Genomic DNA, 23,105 nt, shown 5'->3' with positions numbered 1-23,105 from the left:
TCTTATGATTTTTTTTTTTTTTTAAAGGGAGAATTCTGCTGTAAAACCTAAGTTTGAAACCTAGTGAGCTGGATGACCAATTCCTTCTAGCTCTGAGATGCACTAATTCTGAAATAGTGGGAACCCTGGGCACTAAAGAGGCAAGGCCCTGATCCCCTCAAACCCCAAAACTCTGACGACAGACCTACCTGGTGAAGAAATGGGAGGGGGGGACCTGGAGAAGGATGAAGCCTATCAGGACTTGCTGTCCCTTGCCCTGAGGGGAGAGGAGGGTGCAGTGTGGCTGCAGGGGGCGGGGGAGGCATGTCAAGGCCCAGTCTAGAAGGGGCTGCTCACTCCCAGTGCGCGTGGATTTGGACTAAACTCTTGGACTCCATGCTCCGTGTGTCCCCATCCACTCCCAAGTCCATGTCCTTGGTCCCTACTGCACATCACCCTCAGGAACAGGCAGGGGTGAGCTTAGTCAATTTATTGTCCCATGCCTTCGTGGACTGTTTGCATTGACAAGCACCAGAGAACTAACGGGGCTGCCCTCACTGGGGCCACACACAGGATAGGCCCCGAAACCACATATCCCAACATATTCCTGATGCTTGGGCTGGGCCGGAGCTCACATAAGGTACTTTGACTTCTTCTGCAGACTTTCAGTGACTGATGCTAGAATGGACTTGTCATCTTTGTCTGAAAGAACAAAACAAGTATTTGTCAGTGTTAATGTTGCTAGGAGGAAGGCAAACTCCAAATTGCTGGACTTATAGTTAAGGCCCCAGTCTCCCAAGATCAGTTGACTGTATGGGGCCAAGAGCTGCCAGTTATTCAGCACTTAATATTTGCCAAGCATTGCGCCAGGCACTTCTACGCACTATCTCATTTAAGCCTCAGAACAGCCCTAAGGGACAGATGAGAGAGCAGGCTCAGCGTGGTTTGCCAAGGTCACACGGCTGGACAGCAGTGGAGCCAGGGCTCTTGGCCCACGTGCTTACAACCCCAATTAAGTTGTCAGGGATTTCTCTAGCTGTGGAATGAAAGCTGGATGTCTCCCACCGGGCCTTCCCTGGCCTACTTCTGTCACACAGTTCGGCCGCCACTGTGGAGGCACCATCTCAGGGCCAGACGTCTAGCCGAGTACTTGAGAGAGACAGCGACAGGGCGTGGCACCTGCCCCAAAGAAAGGCACCTACAACAGGACGCCAAGGGACTGCCATGGAGAGTTCAGGGAGTGGCAGAGGATGAAGCTGGAGAAGTAGATGTGAGGAGGAGCCTTGCTGGCTGGGGTTTTCTCAAAAGGATCATGGAAAAGTTAGGGAGTTAAAGCAAGAAGGGAGCGGGGCAGGTCAGCTTTGCGTCTCGAGAGTTCATGCTCTTTGCTGTGTAGTTGTGAAGATAGTAGAGTGTGTAGGAAGAAACAAGATAGTTCCCCTACATGGACGCACCTGAGCGGAGGTGTGGCACACCTATGCAGAGGAAGGGTCTCCACTAGGTTCCCTTCGGTCCTTTCCCCCCATTTGTACTTCCCGTCTATCCTTATCCTAGACCAGTAGTTTTCGGTCTTGGTTGTATATCAGAATCCCTTGTCAAATCTTGTAAACATAAAAATTCCTTCCAGAACCCTGCCACAGAGATGGTGACTGGTGAGTCTGGTTTAGGCCTTATCACCAGTATCTTTTTCAAAGGCAAGTCTAGGCCCACCAAGGGCTGCAAAGTACAGTCTATTGAACTCCCAAGTCTGCAGGGGCCAGGCACATAACAAATGACACCCAGAGGATGGGAGAGAGGAACCAAGTATGGCCATTTGGTGAATGTTTACACCACCGGATGGCAGAGGAAATAAAAAACGGCGCCAAGAGACGGCCATCTCGTGCCTCTGGACCCGGTGGGCCGCAGGGACGCCTCCCCGCCCCCAGCCGGCCCTGCCCGGTGCCCTCACCGTAGACCGTGAGTGTGCAGCTGCTGCGGTCCTTGCCCAGCTCGTTCTCCACCAGCACGCTGTACTCGCCGCTGTCCTTGAGCGTGCAGGTGGGGATGACGAGCGTGCAGACGCCGCTGGTGGAGTTGTACCAGAACTTGGAGTTGGCCGTGATGTTGACGTCACCCTTGTAGAGGGTCACCGTGGGCCGCGGGTTCCCAAGGAAGGCGCAAGTCATGGTGCAGTCCTGGCCGCGCAGCACCGTGTGTGGCTTGAGCGGGGTCAGGAAGCGCGGCGCGTGGCGCCAGTCCTTCTGCTGGTATGGCTTCAGCTTGGCGCTCAGGTCCTCGACTGCGCGGGGCGGGACACGGCCGGCAGTGAGCGCGCCCGGGACCCCAGCCGCCGCCCGCCCCCTGAGAGCTCCGAAGGCGCCCCGGAGACCCAGCTCCCCGAGCCCCGGTGGCCTGGGCTACATTCCTACGCGCTAGCAACTCTGGGGCCCCGACTTGACACTGGCGTGCCCGAGGTTCTCCTTCCGCCACCCTCCCACCCCTTGTCACTCCACGGTTCCACGATCAAAGCCAGATGCGCGGGTTTTTACCCTTTTCCAGACGCGGGAGTCCTAAGTTCTTGCCAGCTTCCGGCCCCAGCTGTTCCCCGGCTGTTAACTGCCCACCCAGGCTTTCCCCTGCGTCATCTCAGCCTCCACGGTCTCCCCTCGCCTCCACTTAGCTCATTTCAAGTTTCCCCGACCCTATCCCCACCCTTAACCCCTTCCCTTCCTGGACGTCACCCTCGGGGACCCTCCCCAGTCCTCACCCCCGTGGACCCCCGGCTCAGCTACACATCGCCCGCCTTCCCCTGTCATCCCTGCCCGCAAGGGCACCTCCCCACCCCCATGTTGGTCCCACCCCTCAGAGTACCCAGAAAGTATCTCCTCTGGGCTTCAGGGTCGCTACTTCTCTTCCCAGCATCCCTGACGTTAACCTTTCCACCTCAGCTGTTCTCAGATTTTACCTCAAATCTTGGATACCCCTGGCAACGCCTATGTCCTCCCTGCCATCGGGGATATAACCCGAACCCCCGAGTCCCCCAACACTCACTTTTGTCCTTGTTGATGAGCCAGGTATCCTTGGAGTCGAGCGGGTCGCTGTCACCGATTTCGTTGCGGGCCACCACTCGGAAGTAGTACTTCCTGCCGGGGAGTAAGCCTGTCACCGTGTACTTGTTGCTGAAGACATGGTCGGCTGCCGTGAACCAGGCCGCGGTACTGGCATCCCGCTTCAGGATGACGTAGTGGGCCTCGCTGTCCTCCTGCACGTCAGGGCTGTGGTTCCAGGTCAGAGTCACTGTGTTGGGGACCTCCTCAAACAGCTGTAGGTTTGTGGGTGGCCGCGGAAAATCTGGAACGGCCACAAGGTCCGTCAGCCACCCTTGGGGGCCTGAAGACTTGTGCCCTACCCCAGCCACCTGCCAAGCCCTGTGGAAGATGGAATGGGGAGCGTCTCTTCTTTGAGTCTCAGGCCGCTGGTGTTTTGGAGTCAGAAAGAACTTTCTGAGGTGCAGCTCTGCCATTTACCAGCCCTGTAAACTCTGAGACCCATCTCCTCATTTGCAAAATAGGGCTAACAGTAACTCCCACAGAAATGTTGAGTAAAGTGCCTGGCACATAGTAACTATTCAATAAAAGTTTATCCCTTCATCCCTTGAGGGCTTAAGGCTTGATTATAAAGCTTCTAGCCCTCACTATGAGGTCACTCCAGTTCTGAATGGACTCATCTCCTCCTGTCCCTCCCGCCTCCCACTCATTTTCTGCTCTCCCTCTGCCAACCATACCTTGCATATGCCCCTGAAGCTCACCAGATACGAGTGCAGAAACCGAAACAAGGGTTTGGTCCTAGTTCAATGCCTCTAAGGCTTCTGGACATTGGGAAAAAGTGGAAACAAACCTCCGCATCAAGGCAAAGGCCGATAATGTCTTGCCCTGTGGCACCAGAGCAGCCTTCACTACCTTCCGGCATGACTTGAGGGTGGCAGGAACTCGAGCAGCAGTGGGGAGCTCGGTTTTGGGGTGTGTGCAAGGGTGCCTCCCCGAGGCCTCCGCCCGCTGTCGTACCTGCCACCCACACGTGGATGTCATAGTATGCCTCTCCAAACTCGTTCTGGAGCAAGATGCGGTACACCCCTGAGTCGGAGCGCCTGGTGCTGTTGATGAGGAACTGGGAGTGGTTTTTGCCCTTGGTGATGGTTTCCCGGCCCTTGGTGGGGATGCCATCTTTCTGCCAGATCACGTTCGGTGCGGGTGAGCCCTGCGTGGTGACAGGAGATTGGCAGTGGGGTCACCCAGGTGATATTTGAGGGCAGGCCCTCTCCCAATCCACTGTCGAGGGGTCTCCTGCCAGGCTCTAGTGCCAGGCGTCTGGCGAGGGGCAGAGACAGAGATTATGATAGCTAGAGCAGCCATCTTCGTTAAGTGGGGGGCACCGGGGGGCCAGGGTCTGGAGCGACTCACAGAGAAGGCAGCATGGATGCAGAGGGCTGTCCCAGCGCGAACCACCATGTGACTCTTCAGCCGGGCACTGAGGTCAAACTTGGGGGCAGCTGAGGGAGACGGAGGAGACAGAGGTGGGGCCATGGACTCAGCTTTAAACCTCCCCCCAGAGCCTTTCCCAACCTCTCGTCCATGCTCTCACAACAGGTCATACCTACAGCGGGCAGCCCCAACACTGTGAAGCATTTAGTTGTTCCTCCTTTGTCTTCCCCTGTTAGTATGTAAGACTCCAGGCCAGGTCCTGTGTCTTATTTGTTTCTATATTTCTAACACCTCACTTGGCACACAGTAGGTACTATTTGGCATACAGTGAGTGGTGTTTTTTTTGGGGGGGGACAGGTCACCCCTAGCTCTGTCTAGGCACAAGTATGGATGACTTCTTAATCATAGCATCACCCAGTTTTTCCCTGTGGGATGAGGTCCCAGAGAGGAAAGTATGGGGCCAGGATGTTAGGGCCTAAACCCCAGCTCTCTCTGCATCCTCACCTGGTGGTGGCATGGCACGGACCCCCTCATCCAGCTCCACAGGCTCCCCAACTCCAGCCTCGTTCACAGCTCGGATTCGGAAGAAGTATTTCTGCCTCTCGGTGAGGCCTCCCACCACGTAGCAGGTGCCTGAGATGGGGATCTTTGTGCACTTGGACCACTCCTTAGTGTCTTCAGCCCGCATCTCAAGGATGTAACCGGAGGGTGGGTCTCCCTCTGCAGGCTCCCGCCAGGCCAGGGAGATGCTGGAGTTGGAGGAATCAGACACGTGCAGACCCTGCACCAGGCCTGGGGGTTCTGGGTGGCACAGACATCCAGTCAGCCTTCTGACTCCTCTGCACTCAATCCCATGCCCAGTTCCCACATTCATTACCCCTGAAACCTAACTTCCACCACCTCTGCCTCCAACTCCTAGTTAACACTTTCCACACCAACCCTGCACACTCAACAACCTCCAAATTCAATTCCCTCACTGGATCAACCCTTTCACCCTTGAAGTCAATATCCTCCAAATTCAACGTACCCTACACCCTCAATCCCCCTATATTCTAAACTCCAGCCTTTAGCCCAACTGTCTCTACCACATCCATTCATGTGCAGTACCCCCACCTCACCTCCTAAATCAGGACCCTCCCAACCATCTACCCTACAGCCCTATCCAATCCTCAAATATGCATCCAACACCTTACCTAACCAGAAATACTCAGAGTTTGATAACTTTTTTTTCCCACCCTGCCTCCTCGCTGTCCCTGACTTTCAATCTTTATTTGCTGGCTTTCTTTTGGGTGTGAATCCTGTCCCTCTCTTAGGCTGGCAGACCCCAGAAAGTGGAGACTGTGTGGTAGGGTCACCCTGTCAGACCTTCCCAGAGAAGAAATCCACTGTCTACCTTGAATGGGCTAATTCCACTATGTGTTGGGGCTTGGCAGCCCCCTACTCACTGACAGGGTCCTTGGCTACCACTGAACTGGATGCCATACTGGGCTGTCCAGGGCCTGCCTTATTCACAGCTATAACTCGGAATTCATATTCTGTGTCCTCCAGGAGACCATCCACAGTGCACTTGGTGTCTGAAATGGGAATTTGAGGGGTCATGAGGCAGGGGGTCCATGAGATGGGAGACCATAGAGTGAGGGGACATGGAAGGGGGGGGTTATGGGATGCTATTAAAACCCCCAAAGGAGTTGGGGAACAGAATATGTTCAGGGCAGCAGGGGTGCATAGGTCCACTCAGCAAAGCCTCCCTTGGTCCTCCTGGGCCTCTCTCCCTAGGACCTCACCTTGGATGGGGTCCTTGTTGACTGGCACCCATAGGTTACTGCCTTTCTTCCTCCGCTCCACAATGTAGCCAAGCACTGGGGCTCCCCCATCCTGGGTAGGGGCATTCCATGTGATGGTCATGGCCTCTTTGGTCACATCAGTCACTTGAGGCTGGGAGGCAAGACCAGGGGGCTCTGTGGGAGACAGAGGGCAGAGGTTGGGGGGGGGGAGCATGTAGATGGTTGCCCACCCTATGCTGATCTCTGGCTCCCTCCTTTAAGAAAACCCTGATGATTCTTTTTTTTTTTTTTTTTTTTTAAAGATTTTATTTATTTATTTGACAGAGAGAGCGAGAGAACACAAGCAGGGGGAGCAGTAGAAGGAGAGGGAGAAGCAGGCCTCCCGCAGAGCAGGGAGCCCGATGCGGGGCTCGATCCCAGGACCCTGGGATCATGCACTGAGCCGAAGGCAGACGCTTAACCATCTGAGCCACCCAGGCGCCCCAACCCTGATGATTCTTAACTGTGGTTGCACATTAAGATCAAGTGCAGAGTTAAAAAAAATACCCTCGCCAAAAGACACTGTCTGGGTTTTACCTCCAGATAGTTTAATTTAATTGGCCTCGGGTGGCGGCCAGTCATCAGCATGTTTTCCAAGACCTTAGGTGATTCTACTGTGTGGCCAAGACTGAGAATCACCAACTCGAATCTACCAACCTGTGTCATTCTCAATGCCACAGTTCTTAATGTTCTGGACACAGGGAGACATGGAGACCAACTGGGAGGAGTGCAGCAAGCAGTTAATTAGCATTCATAATTAAAATGCCAATGTTGTCAAGGGTTTTCTTTGGGGGAAAGTTAGAACAGATTCAAGGTTATCTCTAAAGTAACATCACTCCCACTGGGATTTGGGATGACTTCTGGAATGGAGAAACAAGTGGAATCATTTCCCTGGAATTGAATGCACTTCTGGGTATACACACAGGAGTGTGTTGTGCATGAGATCTGACTGGGAAAAGTCGAGAATTCCCACCCAAGATGATGTTCGGCTCTCACTCTGGATTCTGTCTGTCTCATAGGATAGCTACAGAGGTGACCCCAGGGAATTCCCCCACAGACTAGCATTCCTCACTGTCTGACCCCTGAGTTTCCCACTGAGCATGGGGCTATCTCACTGACCAATGGGATTTCCTGCAAACACTTCATCTGTTTCCAGCGGGTCGCTCACTCCTTCTGAATTAACCGCCAGGATACGAAACTGGTAGGCTTTCCCCTCTTCTACCTTGTTGGTGGAGAATTTCGTGAATTTGCTGTCCACCTCGCCTATCTTAATCCAGGCCTTCTTGCCGACCATCCTCCGTTCCACTATGAACTGTGTCACTGGCCGCCCGCCATTGTCCTTCGGAGCCTTCCACTTCATGTGCACACAGTTCCCCGAGAGTTCCAGGAACTCCACCCGGCCCTGGGGAGGCTTGGGACGGTCTGAGGACAGAAGAGAGCGTCAGAATGGGAGCCAGGGATGAGAAAGGCTTTATCCCACCTGCTGGAGGTCCAGCCAGACTGGGGGATAGTTAGAGTCTGAGCTTTGTGCCTTGCCCTTCTCTGTGTTCACTGCCCCTCCTTGTAAGACTTGTCCAAAGAGTTGGATCCTTGGCCCCCTGAGACTCTCACTTGCCTAGCAATGGGGGGACTGGGCACCTGAGGGTCCCCTGCCTCAGGGTATTCCCTCCTTGTCTCCTTCCAGACAAGATCTGCCCCTCCTCTCAGCTTCCAGAACTCCAGTGCTTTCTGGTATTAATAGTTTATCTTATGTTATAATTACATGTCTGCTAGTTTTCATCCCTTTTGGGTTGAGAGACTGCTGGGATACTTCCATCTCTGTCCTCAGCACTGAGAACACAGAAGAGCTCAGTCATGCTGCTGAATTGAATTGAAACCCAAACCTTCTCACTCCATAGCTTGATGGCGTGGGGTGTGTGTGTGTGTGTGTGTGTTGACTATGAGCTCACTAAGGCCAGCTCATCTCTTTCCTTAGCCTTATGTTTTTTTTTTTTAAAGATTTTATTTATTTATTCATGAGAGACAGAGAGAGAGACAGAGGCAGAGCGAGAAGCAGGCTCCACGCGGAGCAGAGAGCCTGATGCGGGACTTGATCCCAGGACCCTGGGATCATGACCTGAGCCGAAGGCAGACGCTTAACCGACTGAGCCACCCAGGCGTCCCTCCTTAGCCTTATGTTTAGACTCATCCCAAATCCCATTCCTACCCACTCCCATTTTTCCAACCTCATTTTATCCTCAACCGTATCTCACCTCCCCTGACTTCATTTCACTTCAACCCCCAAAACTTCCCCACCAACCTCACTTCTATCCCTAAATCCCACCTCTTTCACTTCATTTCTACCTTCCAACCATGTCCTCATCTTCAAGTCAGTGACAACACGACATTGGAAGGTCTATTATGTGGTCGTGCACTCCGCTATGTGCCTTAGATTCACTTGAAAGAGATACAAAAAGCAAACTAACAAAAGACCAAGTCATCCCGTTGCGGGTAAGAAACTGAGGCTTCAGATGGTTCATTGACTTGCCCAAGGCCACAGAATTAGGAAGTTAGAAAGTGGGCTTCTGGCTGCGATCCCTCTCTCAAGCCCCAGCTCCAGCGCTATGCCCACCCTCAGCGCTGAGCAGCAGGTACGCTCAGCCCAGCCCAGCAGGGTCCTGCCCTCACCCAGCACACTGAGGTGCAGACTGGCTGTGGCCGTGCCGTGGTCATTCTTGAGCCTGAGCAGAATAATGCCACTGTCCTCGCGCACGCAGTTGGAAATGGTGAGCAGCGCCTGGTCCTCCCCGCGCTCCACGGACACACGGTCCTCCTCCGTCACCTCCACGCCGTCCCTGTACCATGTCACTTTGGGCAGCGGTTTAGCCCGGAAGGGAACCTTGATGTTCGCAGTGTGGCCCACCTTCACAGTCACAGGGTGCGCCCCCAGTGCCTCCAGCACGGACGGGTCGATGGCAGGAGGATCTGTGGGGCGGCAGGGCAGGGTCGCCCAGCAGGAATGGGGGGCGGGGCGACAAGGGGTGGAGGAGGACCCCATCGGGTGGGGGAAGAGCTCTGAGCACGTGGCAGGCCAGGCCTGGTTGAGTTTTGCCTCCAGGGGGTGGTGACCTTACCTGCAATGAATACCGAGGCTTCGCTCTCTGCGCCCTTGGCCCGGAATGTGTACTTGCCCTCGTGCTCCGGGCCCATACTGGGGAAGATGAGCTTGTGCACTGCACCCTGCTTCACGATCTGCACGCCGGGCAAGTCCGTGATCTGGGAGGTGGGCGGGGGGCGGGGGCGAGGGGCGGGCGTGTGAATGTATGCCCAGTCGACCCCTTCCCTCCTTGGACCCCTTCTCTTTCCCTTGCCTCAGACCTCCTTGCCATCCTTCAGCCACACGCCCTCCACCTTCTCGTCGTTTAGCACGACGCACAGCTCAGCCAGGCTCCCAGTAGCCGCGTGCACGTCAGACAGCCCGCTCTTCACTGTGGCCAGACGCTCTGGGGAGAAAGGGAGCAGGGGCTAGCTTAGGGTGCTGGGGGCAGAAAGGACTCACGGGAAGATTGCTGGTGGCCATGGCCAAGGGAAGGAGCAGGGGTGCCATGTCTATCAAAATAATTTACGATTAGCAGGAAGTTTGGAAATGGTCAATGGGTGATTGGAGAATGGTCAGTGGGGGGAACTGGAGCAAGTAGGTGGGAGGTTGGGGAAAAGTTAGTTGCATTGGGAAATGGCCAATGGGGGGCATATCATCGGAGGACGGTCAGTGGGGACTTGGGATGCTCAGCTGGAGAAGGGGAGTAGATGGTGTGGATGCAGGTGGTTAGCGGAGCTAGATATGCTAGACTGTTTTTAGGAGTTGAGGGTGGTCAGGGACAGTGGGGAATGGTCAAGGTTAGTGAGTAGGGGCTGGGCAGGGTCAAGGAGTATAGAATGATCAGGCTTGCTAGGGATGGTCAGAGTCTGAAAGTGAAGGATGGATAAAGTCAAGGGATTTCAGATAGAGTTCAAGAGATGGGGTATGATCAGGGTCTAGGAGGTAGAGATGTTCAGGGCCTGGGAGGTCGAAGCTGGTCAGAATTTGGGAGATGGGGGTGGTCAGAGTGGGGAAGTAGAAACTGATCATGGTCTGAGGAGGGTTGGAGTCAGTAGGGGGCTGATCAGTGTCCATGGTAGGGAGCTGTCAGGATTGGGGGGGATTGGTCAGTGGGGACTGACAGGGTGGGTGTGTACCCTCCACGGTGACCATGGCAGTACTGTAGTATTCAGTGGGGTCTCCATCCTGCATGGCCACCACCGTGTACTCGCCACTGTCACTGAGCAGTGCATCCTCAATGACCAGCTCTGCTCGCTTGCCCTCATGGCTCATGCTGTACTTGCTGCTGCGCTCCAGAGGATGCCCGTCCTTCTTCCAGTGCAGTGTCACATCCTTGGACGTCAGCTCACACTCAAGGCATGCACGGCTCCTCTCTTTCACACGTACGTTCTTTAGGGTTCTCACAAACTTGATGGGGATGCCTGTGGACAGATAGATCTGGATCTGCACCCAACCCCGACATCCCTTTTCTGCAGCTACCTGCCACCTTGCTCCTCTTTTTGGTCCCAGAAACACAGGGACCTGTGACATGGAATGTGTTTGTGTGCAACATGTGACCCATAGAGGTAACTGGCAGGGAGAGTCCCAGCTCTATCCCTTACTTCCTAGCTGACTCTCTCTGCAATGCATTCACTCCCTGAGCCTCAGTTTCCTCATACGTAAAATGGGATAACAACTTTTACCTCCTCACAGCATGGCAGTCAATATCTCTAATGCCCCTTTGGAACTCCAGCCATAATTGCACTGTCTTTCTGGTGTCTGGGCCTTGATACATGCTGTTCTCTCTGCTGAGAATTTCCTCTCTTCTTCCCCATTTGCTGAAAGCTGAACTCCTTTTTTGTTCTTCTGGGAAAGAAGCAGCTTGGCCATCACCTCATCACATCCTTTCTGACATCACCTAGTGGTGCCCCTTCTTTGGGTTCCCACAACCTCTGTGCCTCTCTCTGTCACAGCCATGATGATTCCATGTCACATGTGTCAAGTGCGGTTCACATGTGTGTCATGCTTCTGGGTGTACCCACCATCATGTGTAACTCTCCAAACTGGCTCTCATATAAGAACGCAAGTGGTTAAGAGGGATATGCTAGAATATATGAGATTAGAGACAGAAGGGCTAATAATCTCTTGACCCATTACCTCCCAGCTGATAATAAGACCCTAGCATGTCTTGACTCCTTGCTTGAGAACTTATGTTCTAATTCACACCTGCCTCCCCGACTATACTAGGAGTTAGTGAAGAGAACCCTCTGTCTTTCTAGTACCCATCACAGGGCTTTGCAAAGAGAGATGGATGGATGGATGGATGGGTGGATGGATGGATGACTGCCCACATGGAGGTGGCTGTGGCATGAGGCCCACCCCTCAAGCTCTGGCCCAACCACTCACGGTCAATTGTGAGCTGGGCCTTCTGTACCAGGTCCCCCACCTCAGCAGAGAACTCGCCCGCATCACAGAGTCTGGCGTCCTTAATCTTAAGTGTGTGGGTCAGACCATCCTCGGACACTGTGATTTCATACTTTTCGTCCCTCTTCAGCTCCTTCCCGTTGAACTTCCATACAAAGTTAGGCACTTTCTTGGAGAGGCGGATCTCGAATACAGCTGTCTGGCGCTCTGTCACTTTTATTGGCTTCATCTCTCCCAAGAACTTTAGGGGCTCATCTGTGGAAGAGTAGGAGGGGCAGTCACTGGGCTGCAGCCCTGGTCTCTCCTGAGGGGTGGGGCGATGAAGGCGGCATGGAGATTCAGGGGTCACTGGCCTCCTGTAGCCCACAATTGGGGAAAGCATCCTTCCTTTCATTCTGCTCGTGACCCCTTCCCATGATGTTCATATGGTCTCCTCCCCAGTTATGTTAACACAGCAATTTTACAAAGCACTTATGTAGTTTTCGATAAGTGCCAGGCACTCTTCTAGCCAATTTGCACATATTAATGCATCCAATTCCCATATAGGTAGATTTTACTATTATTCCCCATTTTACAGATGGGGAAACTGAGGCAAATAGAAGTTAAATAACTTGTCCCAAATCACAAGCTCACAAGCTCATAGTGAAGCTAGGACTCGAGCCCCACTAGTCTCACTCTGGAGACTGTGCACTTAACCACAATGCCACACTGCCCCATGGCACTTACTATCTCATAGTCCTCTCCCCATGTTTCCCTCCTCCATTAATGTCCATCCCCATACAGTCCTCAACTGCACAGCCCCACAGTCCTCTCTCCCATATCCCCATGGACCCCATCCCTGGCTATTCCTCCCTTGACCCTGACTGTCCTCTTTGTCCCCCAGATGCCCACACATTCATACCCAGCACTGTGAGTTCTGCTCTCATCCGCTTGTCACCCACGGACAGGCTGTAGGTGTCTGCATCGTTCATGTTCACGTTGGTAATAACCAGCATGTACTTGGTGCCCATCTGCTTCACATCATACTTGCCTAGGGAGTACTGGATCCTCAGTGGTTCATTACCCTGCCTCATGAAAAAGGTAGAAAAGCTGATGAAGGACTTTAAGAGGAGAATTCCAGAGGTCCTCATTCCCCAAGGCCAGCCTAAGCTGGAGGGTGCCATGTCTACCTCTCTAAGAGCCTCAGACACACCAGAGATCCCTAAGATCTCTTTAGCCTTATCTTCTGGCTCAGTGGGACCCAGGATCCCTGCTTCCTGTGAGACCTGAGCTCTTAATGTGACCTTCAGGACTACCTAACCCAGCCTTTTCAGATGGCTAGACTGAGGCACAGAGAGAGGAAGGTAACTGTCTCAAATCAAAAAGCAAAGTGATGGAATGGCTAAGACTAGAGCCCAGCTCCCAGTCAGTTTCAGTCATACCAGGAGGCATCCTCTTGCTGGGATGGAAGAGAGGACCTGGTTGATGGATAATGAGGGGGGTCTGTGAAGGGAGGGGGTACAGAGAGGAAATGATATTGCCAAGGCAGGCCCTGTCTAGGTGCCCCCCCCCCCCCCCCCCGGCCACCTTCATCCATATCATCTTGACATTGGGGTCCTTCAGCTCCATGATGCAGTCAAAGACCACAGTGGTGTCAATCTTGGTCTCTATGTCTTCCAGGGGCTTCAGAATCCGGATGGTCTGTGAGATTGTGATAATAAAATGGCAGGCGTCAGGGACATCTGGAGCCTGACCAGTGTGTTAACCCAATGCTGGAGGAACCCCCTAAAGGTCTGGGCAGAAATGACTAGGCTGATTGGATAGCCATGATTCCCCCCCACTTCCTGCCACTGAAAGCCTCTAGCACTTAGGGGTAGACGATGAGAAATGAACCACCATTTGCAGAACAGTCACTATGTCCCTGGGCCCATTACATAAGTCTTCTAATTCTACTGTAGATGCTTAATAATTGAGAGTTGGTTGAGTGAATGAATGATGACAACGCAAAAACAAATGAAAGAGGAAAGTAGAATTTTCATTTTGCAAATGAGAAATTGAGGTTCAGAGGGATGCCCATGTTCACATAGTTAATAAGGCAGTAGAACTGGGATTTGAACCCAGGGCGGTCTGACTCCAAAGTCCATGCAAGCACATTAGGGGGTAGAGGAGAGAGAAGAAGTAAAAGGAAGGCAAGTTCCTTTCCTGCTCTCACCCTTGAGCATGTGTGTGCAGGCTGGAGAGGCCTTGCCACTGGGGGACACACAGGCACTAGCACTTCTGGAGAGACCCAGACCCCTACCTGCAGACCCCTGCCCCACTATGGGCACTGACCTCCACCTCCACTTTCTTCATCTCTTTGAGCTTCTTGAGCAGCCCCCGGAAGTCAGTGAAACCATACTCCATGCAGACCTTCTCAAAGTCCTTCTTGGGCACCTTGGACAGAATCTCCAACATCTCTTTCTCACCTATCCCCTTCTTCTGCTTCTTCTTGGGAGCAGGGGGTGCCCTGCGAGGAGGTGGGTACCAAGCTTGGACTCAGCACCTCCCTCTGAAGACAGAGGGAGCCTCTCCCAACCTTGAGATTCCCCTCCCTACTTCATGGGTTCTAGGAGCCTGGGTCATTAACTCAGGGCCCTGCTGAAAGGCCTTCAAGAAGCCCTAGCCTGGAGGGTAGAGGGACAGCACCCCAGGCAGAGGGGCCTCCCAGCCTCACCTCTTCTTCAACATCTTTTTGAAATCCATTTTCTCTTGACCTGAGGACCAGAGAGATGGACAGGGTCAGACAGGGGGAGTCTGGTCCCTAAGAGGAAAGGCCAGGAGGAGGGTGCTGACTCACATTCTGTCACCAGCAAGGACACGGTGTACATGGCATCTGCATGGTCATTGCTTGCGATGCACTTGTAGTTGTCAGAGTCATCGGAGGTCAGTGGCTCCAGCTGTATCAGAGACAGGCCATTAGTGAGGGGGGGGGGGACCCCAGGGAGACTCTCTGTGAGAAGGGAGAGGAGCTGAGCGTTGGGCATATGTGTGGAGGACTGAGCAGCCTCTATGATTTGGAGGTTCCAGGTAGTAGTCAGTGTGAGTGTGTGTGTTTGTAGCCTGATTCTGCATGGGATTCTTCTTTTTGGCTGTGAGCTGGAAGACAGGGACTTCCTCTGAGTTATAACTATGTGCAGTTTCTATCAGTGGGATGGTATTCCTTCCTTTAACACATATTTACTCCTCTGTACCAGGCACTGGGCTGAGCCCGAGGAAACTGGTGAATTAGGCTGCCTTGGTGCCTGCAGCATGGACAGCCCAGTGGGGCCTCAGAAGGTGCTTGCTGAATGAATCAATTTGTGTAAGGGGTGGCCCGTAGGGGGACCCTGGGGCAGCTTGTGTGTGCTATGTGGGGCTGAGGGTCAGTAATGGGACCATGAGAGGAGAAGGAACCGAATTCTGTCTGTGGGGGAGAGGGGAGGCTCTTTGCCCTTCACAGTGGTAAGTCCTGGCAGGACCAATTGGGACAGGTCTCCGCACGACCCATCCCTCCTTTTCCTCAAGGGTCTAGAGCTAAAAGATGCAGAAGCTGGTTAGATCTAAAGATGATCAGCCCTTGGTGAGAGTCTGTTGGAAGGCTCCCTGAAGAGCCCAGGAACCCCGACCTTCACCCGGACACTAGGCTTGGTTCCTCCCTCTGTTCCTATCTGCCCCTATTTAGCCTGACTCCACCCACTACGGCCCCGCCCCTTCTAGCCACGCCCACATATTTGGCCTCTCTTCCCTTTTGGCTCTCTCTCCTCTGGAACAGCTGGGTCTCTTCCGGTGGGGCCTGCCCCTCCTTGGCTTTGCCCTAGTTCTGCTTCACTTCGCCCCTGAGTTTGGTCCCCTGCTCACTCTAGCAAGGCCTCAGCTCCTCATTCAGCTTCTCTTATCCTGCCCCTCCTCTAGGGCAATGACAGCCTCTTTTCCCATGGCCCAGTTCTTGGGTCGCTGTTGTGGCTCTCTTGTCCACGAGGGGGGCTGCAGCATGCCCTGGGGTCCCTGCCTCTGGCTTCATCCATAACTGGATCTCTGGCTCGGGTCCCCACACCTTCAGCACATGCTCCTTGTTAACGCTGTCGTAGAACATCTTGGCCGACTCCTTGATAGGGATGCCGCTCTCTCTCTTCCAGGAGATGTTGGGTTTCGGGTTCCCCCGCACCCGGGCTCGGAACACGGCTTTATCCCCTGCAGTGGGCACAGGACGCACGTTCACCTCCTAGCCTCCAGGCCGGACCTTCTGCCTGCACCCTGCCTCCTGCCAGGGATCTCACGTCCGCCCTGGGCAGGGAGGGACCCTCAGCCTGGCACAGCTGATGTTCGTGAACTGGGGGTCAGTGGGGTGGTGGTGCGGGTTGGGGCACTGGGAGAAGAATGTGAAGCAGTTAGAGGCGTGGGGAGGAGACACGGGGAGCAACGCACCCTCAGATGCGGTGACCGGATGAGGTTTCTCCACGAACTCTGGGACGCTCTCGCCGGGAGGGATGTCAGAACTTCGAGTGACCAAGCTGAAGAACTTTACGGTGCTGGAGGACTTCCTTGTCACGACTTCCTCTGTGGTGGCAGGTGAGAGGTCAGAATGGGCTCCAGGCAGAGCTCAGCCCGGAATTGGAGGGCCTGATCTTTTCTTTACGGGACAATGGAGCATTTTAGGCCAGCGCGGGGACTTTGGCCAGGAAAAGAGGACTTAAGAGTCAGTGGGTCGTTGTGTTATGGCAAATTTCAAACACCAGGGGGAGCCAACTCCTCTTACCTTCATTGGACCACAATATTGGGAGCTAATTTTTTTTTTTTTTAAAGGAGACTTATTTTGGGGGTTTTCTTGATCTCCTGGACTTCTCTCCTGGAAGTTCTGGTCCCGCAGTTGCCTTAAGAGGGGCCAGGGCTTTCTGCTTGGGAGGCCTGGTAGCTTAGTTGAGCTCTGCTGTAGGCCTTCCGCCTGTCCTTCTGTGGTTCAGCATTCATTGCTATGGGAGTAGTAGTGATTTTTGAGTGAGGGACAGGAAACATTCCCCCTCCAGGGGGGCTATATGTGGGCATCTCCTTATCTGAGAGAGCATATTCAATGTGGTAGGGTAACTCTATATTTGGAAAATGAAAAGTTGTATTTTCAGCATAAACTACAGAAAATCTTGTTGGCTGGTGAGCTGACAGTTAAAAACAATTGCTCTGATTCACAGAGCACTTTCCTTGGGTCAGGAACTGTGCTAAACACATTTCAGAGATTATTTTATCTCATCCTCACAATACCCCAGTGAAGTAGGTGCCTTCATTATCCCCGCTAATCTGAAGGACTGAGATGCGAAAAATGTCTTAAGAAACTCTGCGTTTAGAGTGTGCTGGCTGAACCTGACCTGCAGATGTGTGGTATTTGACCTCGTCAATGGTTAAACAAAAAGGAGCCCTAGATCTAAAAATTGAGAGATTTCACATAAAAATTCAGATTTCTGGATTCTCAGCCCTGAGCTCATACTCCTGTATGGCAACGGTCAGTGGGCGGTGACTAGAGGGGGCCCCTCTAGGTCGGGCATGTCCTCTGCCATTCTCCTCTGTCTTTTTTCTGGCATTTACATTCCCTGCCTGGACCCTGTTGGCCAGTGGTTTTAAACTCTAGCTGCATGCCAGACTCTCTGGAGAGCTTGAAAAACAAACAAACAAACAAAAACACACCTGATTTAGCAGTTGAGTCAGACTTCTGTATTGCTCCTTTTTCATTCCCCTTCCTCTCTGCCTGCTACACTAAGATAATTCCAATGTGCAGCCAGGGCTGAGAGGCACTGCTATAATCACTGAAGTTTGCAACTTCTGGTCTCACGTCCCAGCCGTTCTCCTTGCGTTGCCTCAACTGACCAGCAGGAGTTGGTATAGAGCTTTCATCTGGCCCTGACCTCTGTGCACAGAGGAGTTGGAAGGACTCTATCCCTCCAGGACTTTGAGGGAGGGGCAGTGACTGGGAGGAGATATTGGATATCCTGGCCCCTGGCCATCTTTTAATCACTTTCCACTAGAGACATGACTAAAACAATCTGTTCTGCTCTGAGACCATTTCTCAGCTTTCCCTTGGATCTGCTGTCCCCCAAGTTTGGTCCCCAAGGATTGAGAGCCTGGAAGCTTAGGTCACTTGTTTATGTGTTCATCCTCTCTCCACTGATGGCTCCAAATCTCCTATTTCTGAAGTGGAGCAGGGTCAGCATTACTCAGATCTAGGACGGTAGCTACATCCCTAACTTCCTCTGTGCCTGCAATTCTGCCATCAGAGATACATCCATCTGCCTGTGACCCTGTTTCCTCAAGCAATTAAGCTCATCAATCACTCATACACATTCACGGGGTTGACTTTTCCTAAGCTGTTTTCCAGAAGATCTGATCTGTGGGTAAACATCCCACTGGCTGAAGCTTTATCAAAGCACAGATTAGGAGAGGGTTGCTCTTTGTATCTCGGGCTCCTGAGGGGTCCCGGCACTCACAAAGCCTGAGGCCACCCAGGGAGTGGATGTGGAAGAAGAAAGGCTGCCCTTTCCCGATCAGCCCTCCCACCCACTCTACTTGCCTCCCACAATCTTGGTTGTCTGGGAGAAGGTCTGCATGTGGGTGGTGGAGCTGGAGAACTCCATGGACACGTGCTCCTGCAGCATCTGCTGGTGGTGAATGGTTGTCATGGTGACAGCAGGCGTGGGCACTCACCTGGGAGGACCAGGGAGAGGATGAGGCCATGAAGGACAAGGAAGGGAATAGGAGAGAGATTCAGAGAGGTTATTCTGCTCACGTGTGTGTGTGTGTGTGTGTGTGTGTGAAGGGACAGGGCAGGTGGACACAAGGGGAGATGACTGTGCACAGGGGAGGGTGAGGGGAAGTAGGACAGCAAGCCTCTTCTTTCTGGCCTTTCTTTTCTTCCCTTCGTGTCTCACCTTCCCAGGATGGTTACAAGGACCCGTGGGCCTGTCATCCCCACCAAGTAATCCCAAACCATTCCAAGTCTCAGGGGGGAGAGAATGTAGGGCTTAGATTTACCCAGGGAACCAAGTTAGGCCCAGGGGGAGCTGAGGATACATATTGATAGCTACATGGAACAAGGGAGGTGGTGCGGGATATTTCAGCAGGAGGGAATGAAGTCAGACCTAAGAAGGAACTTCCTGACTAAGCCATACTTCAGTGGGCCTTAAAAGGAAGCCGGGGATTTTCCTCCTGAGCCCTGGGGACCCCTGGCATTGGTGGAATGCTAAGACAGATGATGGCATGTGTCACAGCTCTGCTTTCATTTGTGACTGGGTAAAGACAGAGATTGAGTTTTCATGTCCTATACTTCTTTAAAAAAATCGGTAATTCAATCTCATAGTTAATAAAACATATAAACATCTATATGAAGAGGCTCCCTCCCACTCCTGAGCCCCCAACTCCTAATCCTCCCCCAACATGTAACCACTGTGGTCTCTCAGCTCCTTCTGGAGCGCCTTCATGCAAATACGAGTATGTTTTTACCCTCATCCCTTTTTTGCACTTCAGGGAGCCCTCCTTTATACACTCTTCAGCCCTTTCTTTTTCATTTAATACATCTTGGAGATCTCTCCAAACCCGTTCACAAAGACTGTCCTCATTCTTTTTTTTTTTTTTTTTTTAAAGATTTTATTTATTTATATTTGAGAGAGAGAGAATGAGAGAGAGCACATGAGAGGGGGGAGGGTCAGAGGGAGAAGCAGACTCCCTGCTGAGCAGGGAGCCCGATGCGGGACTCGATCCAGGGACTCCAGGATCATGACCTGAGCCGAAGGCAGTCGCTTAACCAACTGAGCCACCCAGGCGCCCGACTGTCCTCATTCTTGCTAACAGCTACACAGTGTTTCAACGGATGGATGTTGCATTTTTATTTAACCAGCATGGCAGTTTTTCCATATGAAAGAAACCGATGTCTGAGAGAAATCACCTGTTCGAGGTCACTCAGACTAGAATCCTGGCCTCTTGATTCCCAGTCCACTGCCCTCCCTAGGGACCCAAAAGCCTGGCTCTAAGCCAGTTCGCGGCTAAGCTTCACCTCCCCGCTATGACAGATCTCTGCCTGGCCTGCTTCCACCTCTGAGCTCTGAAACTGTCACCAGCTAGACCCCAAGAGCTGATCTTTACTCCTCACCTGCTTATACCCAAACTCTGTCCCACATTTTTCCTTAAGCTCTTCTTTCCAGCTTATCTCTTCACTCAGGCAAAAGACCCGAGGGGCCTAACATCCCGTGACAGAAACCGAAACTACCCCTCAAGCAGTAACCATTGCCTGGACCGGGGCTCTGTCAGCTCAGGCGGCCCAGACCCGTCTGAGCTCACCGCCCCCCACCCCCCCCCCCCCCCCCCCCCCCCCCCCGATGGGCCGCGGGGGGGCCGCCGGGTACCCTTACCCCAATAGAACACTAAAATCTCCACCCAAGACGGAGCACGAGCCTGCTTTACATGACATACAATGTACGTATGAGCATGTTTCCGTAAGGACCTTACGCCCGCCCCGACACAGGACGACAAGGCTCCCCTATCTAAATATTCATCCTAGCCCTCAGTAAAAGAAACCCACTCGCCCTTGCTCGGGGAGTCAAAGCTTTGGAAGTTACTCTCCATGATCTCCTTGTTTGCTGCAAATCAAATTTCCTTCGTGCGACAACTCACCTGGTGTAGTTTCTACCTGTGACTCACCCGGGAGCATACTCACATTAGTTGGGTTACTCTGGCCATCCTGCTCTGGGCTCCGAAGGTAGCAGGCTCTGCCCCCTTCTTAAGGAAAGAGGGGAGCCTTACCTTTGTGCGACCAGTTCCTCCTAACCCTTTAATGCTGTGTCCACGGCTTTGGGGGTGCAGCTATGCCCGGGCTATCGGCAGGCCGGTCTCCTTCTTCTTTTGCCCCAACAGTGGAGCCACCAGGAGTCACGGGTTCCTTAAATGTCCGGCCCCCTGGGAGCGATCCCTTACTGAGGCTCCACAGCTGCCCCAGCTAGACTGGCACATTGCTTTGGGGGGGGAGGAGAGTGGGGGAAGGGAGGCTGGAGCCAAGGCTGGAGGAAATGCTGGGGACCAGGCATGTGGGCAGGAGTCTGAGGGCGGTGGTCCAGGTTACTTTTCCTGTTCCCTCTTGGCAGAGGTTTTGGTTCTCACTGCTGGTGCCGAGGGGCTCGGCAGTGTGTGTGTGTGTGTGTGTGTGTGTGTGTTTGTGCGCGCACGCACATACACACACATATGTACACGTGCCCACAGGCCAGTGGGGCGGGGGGTCAAGGGAGTCGGCCATTTTGCAGAAATCCAGGGGCACCATTCTCATCGTACTCTGTGTCTGGTGCCCGCACAGCTTGAGTGGCCTCCCAGGGCCACCCTGGGGGAGGAGATAGAACTGTTAGCTCCCCTCCTCCTTCCCACTCCTACAGCTCAATCCTCATCTGCGTAGAGGGTAGGAGGCCCACCCTCCATGGCTGGAGAGTATCCCCCCGCCACCCACCACCGCCCCACCGCCCCACCGCCCCGGGACCTGCATCCCAGCTGTTCAAGCCTCTCCCTGTTGTTTCCTCATTGTCTATAGCAGAGCTGTGTGTGTGGACCCTCAACCAACCCACACAAAATGCTGGTACCTCTTAAGGACCCACTGGTTGGTCAGCAGCCGTGCCCTGGACCCTCCCATGCCCTGGAGTGACCCCACCTGCCAGCAACAGCATCACAGCTACTTTTGCTGCCTCCCTGAGGGCAGGGGTAATAATAGAGCAGGAGTGTCCGGGATGGCTCAGGATCTGAGCCCTGGGGCAGAGTCTCTGGGCCCCTAGGGAGAGGCTACTCACAACCCCGGGCCTTACAAGGGAAATTTCCAGGTTGCAGCTGCTGTTGGGACCTGTAAGGCTCACGGGGATAAGTGGGTGGGCCAACAGGGAGGGGCCTGGGTGTGACCTGAAAGTCTCCCTGCCCTAGCTTTGGCCTCTCTGGCCCATCTGTCAGAGCTCGTGGCCTGCTAGACACTTGGCCTTCTGTGGAAGCCTCCCACGCCTGTCCTTGAGGCTCCTCATGGTCCAGGGCTCCCAGATGGGTTGGGGGGAGGGGGATGGTGCAGGAGAATCCTGCCAAAATCAAATGGATTTGGTCTGTATTTCCAATCTGCACGGGGGGCACCAGGGAGCTTGAGAGAGAGAGAGAGAGAGAGAGAGAGAGAGAGTATGTGTGTGTGTGTGTGTGTGTGTGTGTGTGTGTGTGTGTGTGTAGAGGGTACACAAAGACCAGGTTATAGGGAGGCAGGGAGGGGAGAGGCAATCACACAGACCCAGGGGGCTAGTTTTGCTCAAAATGCTCCGTTTATTGCTCTATTCAATGACCACGAGCAAATTATAAAAAGACACCAAATGTCTCTGTCTGCCGTGGAATAAATATTTAAAGTCAGCAATAAAAACACGTGGCTCCAAGATAACACATGTTGCCAAGAGTCATGCATGCCCTGCTGCCGGGCTCTCAACACACGCATGGACACAGGAACACGCAGGGCGACACGCAGCGAGACTGCTGGGAAGGCTTTCCCACAGGGACACAGAGAAACGTTTCACACAGATCTGGGGCCCAAACCCCACCCCACCCTCAGAGCTCCCCCTTCTCCCACCCCCACTGGGGCCCAGGTCCTCTGGGTTCACAGCCCCCCTCTGTCCTCTTCCCGCCCCCCCCCATGCCTCACAGGCTGGTCACTGCCTCCTGAGGGCATCTGACACCACGAGGTCACCCTTGTTGTGACACTCCTCCCCCCCCACCCCAACCCAGAGACCTCTGCCCCCAGCTGAGATCTCTCCGCCAACTCCTCAGGAGCTCCCCATCCCGGTCCCCAGAACTGGGGCAAAATGCAATCTGCTGCGTGCGAAGTGGGGGTGGGGGCCCGAGGCAGGCACCTCTGCCTGGGCTGCTTTGGGGCTGGAGCTCATTACCCCTTTCCCGGGCTGAGGAGACACAGTGTCCGGTACAGATAGCAGAGATGGATGGACAGACAGAAACGCTGCGGCAGGACGCCTGGAGTGTGGCACAGAAACGTTTTGGATCAGGTAGCAATGGAACCATCGTTAAAAACTGAGGCCCCAGGTCTGCATGGCATGGGTCAGGCCCCGGGGCCCCAGGCCTGGCCTGGCACATCCCTCCCCCACCCCGCCCCCTGCCCCAGTATGTACAGTAGGAAGAGCTATGTTGCGGGGGCAGAGGCCAGGCCAAGGCTGGCAGAGGAGGGAAGGAGGCAGGGAGGGAGCAGACTGAAGAGAAGGAAGCAGGAGGGGTGGGGGGGCAGGCCAGGACCGAGGCAGGGCTCTGCATGTGGCCAGGGTGGGGGCCCAGACTCAGGTTGGGTGGTGCCCAGAGGACCTCAGGGCAGGAGTGCGG

The 23,105-nt window shown here is 53.8% G+C and overlaps 1 protein-coding gene across 1 annotated transcript; it reads right to left on the bottom strand.

Annotated features, from left to right (window-relative positions):
* Positions 1-454: 454 nt before the first annotated feature.
* On the bottom strand, positions 455-18,403 carry IGSF22 (immunoglobulin superfamily member 22). The gene is made up of 22 exons (XM_021685841.1): positions 18,295-18,403; positions 16,167-16,298; positions 15,796-15,932; positions 14,560-14,659; positions 14,437-14,476; positions 14,055-14,229; positions 13,311-13,424; positions 12,646-12,808; positions 11,727-11,999; positions 10,478-10,762; positions 9,620-9,744; positions 9,376-9,517; positions 8,930-9,226; positions 7,382-7,684; positions 6,224-6,397; positions 5,885-6,013; positions 4,944-5,240; positions 4,419-4,507; positions 4,023-4,215; positions 3,010-3,309; positions 1,928-2,257; positions 455-681 (listed from the first exon to the last, which is right to left on the bottom strand). The coding sequence occupies exons 1-22, from the start codon at positions 18,401-18,403 to the stop codon at positions 611-613; spliced, it is 3,978 nt and encodes a 1,325-aa protein (XP_021541516.1). The 3' UTR covers positions 455-610.
* Between the last annotated feature and the right edge of the window lie 4,702 nt (positions 18,404-23,105).

Source organism: Neomonachus schauinslandi, chromosome 11 (assembly GCF_002201575.2).
Source record: "Neomonachus schauinslandi chromosome 11, ASM220157v2, whole genome shotgun sequence".
Classification (NCBI taxonomy): domain Eukaryota; kingdom Metazoa; phylum Chordata; class Mammalia; order Carnivora; family Phocidae; genus Neomonachus; species Neomonachus schauinslandi.
This window is presented reverse-complemented; position numbering and strand designations above follow the sequence as displayed.